The following is a 6,782-nucleotide window of genomic DNA, read 5'->3' as shown; positions in this document are numbered from 1 at the left end:
CAATGGTATATTACCATTCTCTTACATATCTCTAAAATAGACTAAACATATTTTAAATAACATGTATGGCTTAAATATTTAAGATTCTAACCGCACTCATGTTTTCATTACTATATGCACTATATGAATACTCTAAAATTCATTAAAACACACTTGAAAATTTTTTTTTTCTGGACAATTTTTGAACTTCTCTTTTACTATTATAATGTTGTAGGGATATTATATTATATGGGTTTTCTACTTTTGCATGTTATAAAGTAAATATAAATTATGTCTTATTGGAAAACTTGGCGTTAGGCACAATTTTAGAATTAATTGTTTAAAGAGTTCAATTTATCGTAACTGAATTTTTTTACTGTAAAACTGCTTTCATAGGAATAAACTAGAAATTCAAGCCATTTTTGTAGTTTACAAGTGTAGTCATATTTATAAAGTTCTGTCTCATTTTACTAATAAATCGATTACGAAAAACAGAAGTCTTTACGTTGGGTCTGGGAAGTTATTATGGGTGGACTGAAAAGTGTGGCCATAATAAGTTTTTTTTATAACAAAAATGCAATTAATTTTTTTTAAAATTTCTCTTTAATGTCATAAAAAAAAAAAATATTTTAAGCCAATGCAGGTACATAGTAACCACAATCCCTAAGGACTTGGTTATATGGCTCGACTGCTTTCTTTACCTTCTTGGTCGCTTCACGAGTCAATTTCTAAAAATAAAAATAAAAGAATGCATAAATATTATATAATAGTTATCAAGTAATTGGGTACAACAAAATCAAAACTAACATGTCTGATCTTCAATCGTTTAGCGCGCTTAGCTTCACGCTCTAAACGCCTTGCTTCATAGTCCTTAACGACATGTTGGTATTTCCATCCGACTTCATGCGACAAACGGCCAACATCACAATATTTACGTCCGCGTTGCAGACTCAACATACGCATTGCTAAGGGCACTACCATGGTCTTTTGAGAAGTGTAACGAGCTGGAATATCTTCATATGCCTTCATACGTCGTAAAGCTTGTGCTCCACGAGTTGTCTTATGAGGGATCATACCTATAAATTTTAATTTTGCATACAATTAAAACCAATTATTTTTAAGAAATTAATAGGGAACAACCAAACTGATATTTTAAACATTGAATATATATATACACATGCTAAAATAACTTCTCATAAAACATAAAAAATATTTTCATTAATTAAATTCAACTAATGTAGGTAAGGTATTTGTTTTTAATCATAGAAGGGTCATATATTACATATTATCTATAACACCTAATTAACGAGTAAGTTTGTATTTAAAAAAAATAAATAAATAAAAACATTGCAATAGTGTTTTTGTATCATAATTACAATGACTTTTCAAATTGAGCATGTTTGAATAATTATTTGATTTACTTCTAGACATATTGACAATATAAAATCCTCTTTTCATAACAAATAAATTGTTTCATTATTTGAATCAAATAATGTAGGTAAGGTTATTTTAAAATATAATCACAAAAGAGTATTAAGCTGTTTTACGTGTGCAATACGATTACAACCAGTCATACATAGATAGACCACACTATTGTTTGTTAGACAGCGTTATTTGGAAACTGACTATAAATTAAACCATACATTTGTCAACATCTAAACATTGCTAAACAAAATATATAACGCGTCCTATTTATGTACAACTAAATTTACATTTTAACAAAATGTCAAAAATAGCTTCTATTCGTTTTATTATTATGTTTAGAACTAAATACATTTTTAAGACAATAAAACAAACCTCTAACGGTTCTTCTGAATATACATCTAGGTGCACGATGATGGAAAGGACCGCGAGCCGGGTTTACATTACACCTCTTACGTAAGAAAGACAAATACTTGATTTTATTCCTGGAAATAAAAAAATGTTTTATGTAAAATACTTAAATTTTATTTATTTAAAATTTTTATGTAAATTTGTTACCTGTAAAAACTTCCAGCAATATTAATTTTGTCGCAGTTAAATACAACAACTTTATTTCCTTCCAAGATTGCTTTGGCAACGTATGAAGCCAATTTTCCAAGCAAATGATCTTTAGCATCAATGTAAATGCGCTGAAATAATATAACAAAGTACAAATGAGATAAATAAAAATACCTTAAATTATAAATTGAGAACACGTTTAAATTAAGAACACATTGATACGGCCCTTCTCATAAATTAATGATATTTTCATTTAACAAGTTCAAGTAATGTAAGTAAGGTATTTATTTTTAATCATAGAAAGGCCACTAATAGTTACAATATAACATATTATATTTATAATAATCACAATAATGCACAAAAGCTGTATTACTGAAACGTGTTTGTGTAATAGTCATAACACACAGTATATATAAACCTACAATGATAAGTATTAAATCAGTATAAGTGATCTTGAGTTTAATTCTACCCTATGTTAGTTGTGATAGCAAATATGAGGTTACGTCACACAGACCGATGAATATTAGTGACAATAACAAATTAGTACCATTTGAGCAAACGTACATAGGTTTTTGTAATTATCTTTTTTTTATTAAATAAGAAATATTAGACTTATTAATGACAATAGTACTATTTGTTTCTTATTTATATTCGATTTCTGGAAATCAAAATCTCATAGCTACCTAGTTACTAAGCAATTGGTACATCATATACGTAATAATAACAAAAATTCTCTTTTCATAATAAGTAAGTTGTTTCATACTATAATATATCAAATAATGTAGGTAAGGTAAATGTATTATTAATCATAAAAGAGTATAAAAGGCAATGCCAAAGCAGACAAACTTAAAAACATAAAATCCAAAGATAACCTCAAAACGAATATTTTTTCAATATTTTTATAATAATGTAGTTAAACTAAGTTTCCTATTGTTATAACATAACAGATTACGTACCTTATTAAATAAACCGTGCTTTGGAGCCATTTTGGCCGGATTAACAAACTAGAAAGAATAAAATTGAATAAAAACCTAACAGAAATGTGTGGAAATAATTTAACACGACGAAAACACACGGTGAAGAGACGGTATAGTATCTTGGTATGTAGTTGATGTGTGTCGGACAACGTGCCGAGGTAGGGAGCAGCATGGAAGAAAAAGTGTAAACAGAAAATGCGCATGGAAGAAAATAAAAAATGTTCACTTTGTAAAATATTCATATTATTTTTACATTAATTTTTATTTGTAATTAAATAACATATTAACCAATATCAATAATATGCTAAACAATCATAAATTATTAAAAAGTCATGTTTTATCTGCATTATGCTAGTATAATAGCACATGATTGAACTTATTGTTCGAATATTATTATTTAACTGAATACACACATTGAGCTTAGTTAGTCAATAATCGGCAGGCCATTCTATGAAAACCCTAGATTTTATATAATAAACTTTTGAAATCAGAACTGTGTAATTAGGACCAATGAGGTTTTTCATTGATAAAACAAAAGAAAAGCACTGTAGTTGAAATTTGACCATGGTTGATTACGTCGTTCACCGCAAGAACATTATTAGGCAGGAAATACGTTACATTCGTAATTATAGTAATTAAATTTAATTATGATCATTAATGACCAATAGTCATTATTGATTATTTAATTAAACCCATACCTTTTATAAATGCGTTGTAAAGTAGGCAATGTTTAAACATTCATAACAGTACGGACCAAAATAATTGTATAATACATAAAGTTTTTTTTCAAAAATGCCCCATTTAATATGTTTTTTTTATAATATTTTATAATGACTAATAAGCGAACACTATTAAATTATAAATTCTTACCAAATTGTTAACAAAACGCTAACCTACCTAATAAATCTTTTTAACAGAAGAGTTCTCAGGATTAGTCAACCCAAACACATGATTTAGGTCGACAAGAAAACCACGTGGTATAAATTTGTTAAAATAAAAAATTGGTTTTAAAAACAGCTAAATTGTGCATAATTTATAAGAATGGAAATCAAGATTCATTAAAAATATGTGTTCAGGTTAGGTTAGGTTAGATGAATCATTTTCGATCGCGTAAACGCAAAGAATAATACAATATACTTATCATTTCTGTTATTAGTATTCCTACAGTCCGCATTGGTCTTAGATTATTGATTATAATATTATCAAAAACACTTTTACAAAATATTTTAATAATTGGTTGTGGACCCACTTTCAAACTTTTATTACAGCGCATAGAAATTGAGTTTTGAAAATAGAAATCCAACACCTACAAACTATAAGAAGATTTACTTAAAAAAAAAAAAAAGATGAAAATCCGATTATTCGGTAAGGCATAAGCTGTAAGGTATATTTTTGAGCAAATATATAAGCACCGACACGGGACGCCTTAAATGAAAAACTTGAAAAAACAAACATAAGAGAAAAATCTGAATTGTTCAAATAATAAAATACCTAAGTCAAGAAAACAATTTTTAGGCCAATTCGGGATTTTTCGAACGGGTTTACAAGCTTCCTGAGTTTTCGATAATACTTAGGCCGTCTCGATTCTCGAATGTATCAGTTAAATAGAACAACGTACTATTTTGATATTTGTCATACTTCTATTTTCTGTACCTTGCATAATAAGGTTTACACAAAAGATGTTGTTATAATTGTAAGCGTAATGAGTATAATTGGTTCGATAAAAACTGAGGGGCTAAATAAATATATAAGGCTTATTATACTAGATAATATGAGACCACATGTTAAAAATGTCACGTTAGTGTTTACTATTTATTTTAGTAACTCAGTTTGTATCGTCGCTATTCGTTTATTAACTATTGTCTATTAGGTTAGGTAAGGTTTACTTTTAAATTATCCTCTAAGACTTGTTTTTAGTTTTACTTATGGGTACGTGCGGTCGAGAATGTCTCATTATAATGAGACTATAGTAAGAAAACTGTATTTTGAGATATGACTAGATTTGTGCTATTGGGAATTTACGAATTTGAAAGTCCACGACTCCAGTGCTTAAGTTGAAAATATGTCATTTTCAAAATTCAAACTCCATACTATCAATCGTTATTATTAAAAATAAAGTTCCTTATTAATTATTATTTAATATTTTTCATTTTATTTGTTAATGGTCTCAACTCTCATACCATTTATGTACACAGTGTTAACATATTATGTTATAAGTACTTACCGAAAATTTTTTCTGATCGACAGGAGTGCTATTATTTTAGGTAGAGGCCTACACAACAAACACATTAATTATAAGACTGATACCTAATAATAGCTTTGAAGCAAAGTTAAATTAAAAAACAACTAGAAATTTAAAATGATGTCACAGTCGATACCGTGTAAATGTTATGACTTATAAATATTAGAAGTGTTTTTCAAAACATAAAAACAGTGTACTGTTAGAAATAGAAACATTGTACAAAAATAGAGCCTGCATGTATTAAAAAAGGTTAAGGGGAACGGAAAGCGTAATTTTTTATATAAATAAAGACTTAACCCCGGAGTTACTTTTTGAAGTGCCTCCTGAACCGATTTAAATAATTTTTTTTTGTCTAGTTTAACATCTTCTCTATGGGGATTAAAAGGCCGATTTTTTATTTTTGTTTTCAAAAAATATTTGTAAGCATTTTTATTTTTTTGTAGTTTTTTCCTAATACATCTAACTACTTTTTTAATCGCTAAATCAAAAATCGGCCTTTTAGAAAAAAATAGTAAGCTATACATAAAAAAAACGTGAAATCTGTCCAATAGATAAGCCAGAAAATGTCTTCTACGAAAGTCACTTTTTATCAAACTTTCGTCATAATTCGGAGAAAAATAACTTTTTAAGTATTATAACTAGAAAATTGTAATATGTGTTCGCCTTGAAATTAGTAGACATATGAAAAATGGCTATTAGTTCAATTTTTGGCAAAAATTGCCTATCATTTGCCCCTTAATAAATAGCGCTTTCCTTAAATAGAAAATTAAACAATAAATACCTGTACTGTATCTTTCTTGTATATATAAGAGTTAATATATATATGAGTTTATATATACTTAATATATGAGTTAACAAATTTTAACGTTTACAATTTTTTTTATCGATATTTAATATTTGTACCATCTACACATTTGCATCAAAACGTTTATTTGAAAGTGAATTTTTTATTTTTAGTTATAATAATAATTGTTAAAAACCTGTGACTACCCGATCCTAATATGCTCAGTCCCCACTATACCCTGACCCCACTGTACTAGATTGTTTTCAATTGTTTATATAAAAAAAAAAGGAACACCAAAAGAGGAGGTTTTCTTTAACCTTCGTGGATCTACAACCGATTATATTATAATTTGTTCTACCTTGTAGGAAATATTAATAAGGAATATACATATTTAATAAATCGGTATTTAGATTGCAGATATATATATATATATATATCATGCAATTTGTGACAAGCGAGAGTGTTTTTAGACACTTATCTTGATTTATATAAGGGTATTGACATGGTTTAAAAAGGAAAAAACTGTTATATATTCAGCACTCCCATTTTTCGTGTAGTACGTATTTAACGATGCCATACACTCTTATCTTTAGCTGAATGCCTTTAAATAATTTGTATTGATCATTTTTTTTTTTTAAAGCAATTTGTTAGTAAAACCAAATTAGATATTCAAATTTATGTTATAACTCATATTATTGTAAAGTTTTGCAGGGGTTTAAAAGTCAGGGTTCTGTACCTAATAAATAACAATTAACAATAATAATTTTTTTGAAACTCATTATGACATTTTTAATTTAGAAATTATAATTTCGTGAGCTAT

General features: G+C 27.5%; 1 protein-coding gene across 1 annotated transcript; it reads right to left on the bottom strand.

Moving 5' to 3' along the window:
• Positions 1-563: 563 nt before the first annotated feature.
• On the bottom strand, positions 564-3,063 carry LOC126842749 (60S ribosomal protein L13a). The gene is made up of 5 exons (XM_050579878.1): positions 2,916-3,063; positions 1,960-2,090; positions 1,777-1,886; positions 787-1,055; positions 564-707 (listed from the first exon to the last, which is right to left on the bottom strand). Exons 1-5 carry the CDS (start codon positions 2,943-2,945, stop codon positions 609-611), a joined length of 639 nt encoding a protein of 212 aa, XP_050435835.1. The 5' UTR covers positions 2,946-3,063; the 3' UTR covers positions 564-608.
• Between the last annotated feature and the right edge of the window lie 3,719 nt (positions 3,064-6,782).

Source organism: Adelges cooleyi, unplaced genomic scaffold (assembly GCF_023614345.1).
Source record: "Adelges cooleyi isolate 19-005CV unplaced genomic scaffold, UGA_ACOO_1.1 ACOO_flye_CR_arks_rails_tigmint_CR_PRNA_574, whole genome shotgun sequence".
NCBI lineage: Eukaryota > Metazoa > Arthropoda > Insecta > Hemiptera > Adelgidae > Adelges > Adelges cooleyi.
Note: the sequence above shows the minus strand (reverse complement) of the source record. Positions and strands in the feature narration are given on the sequence as shown.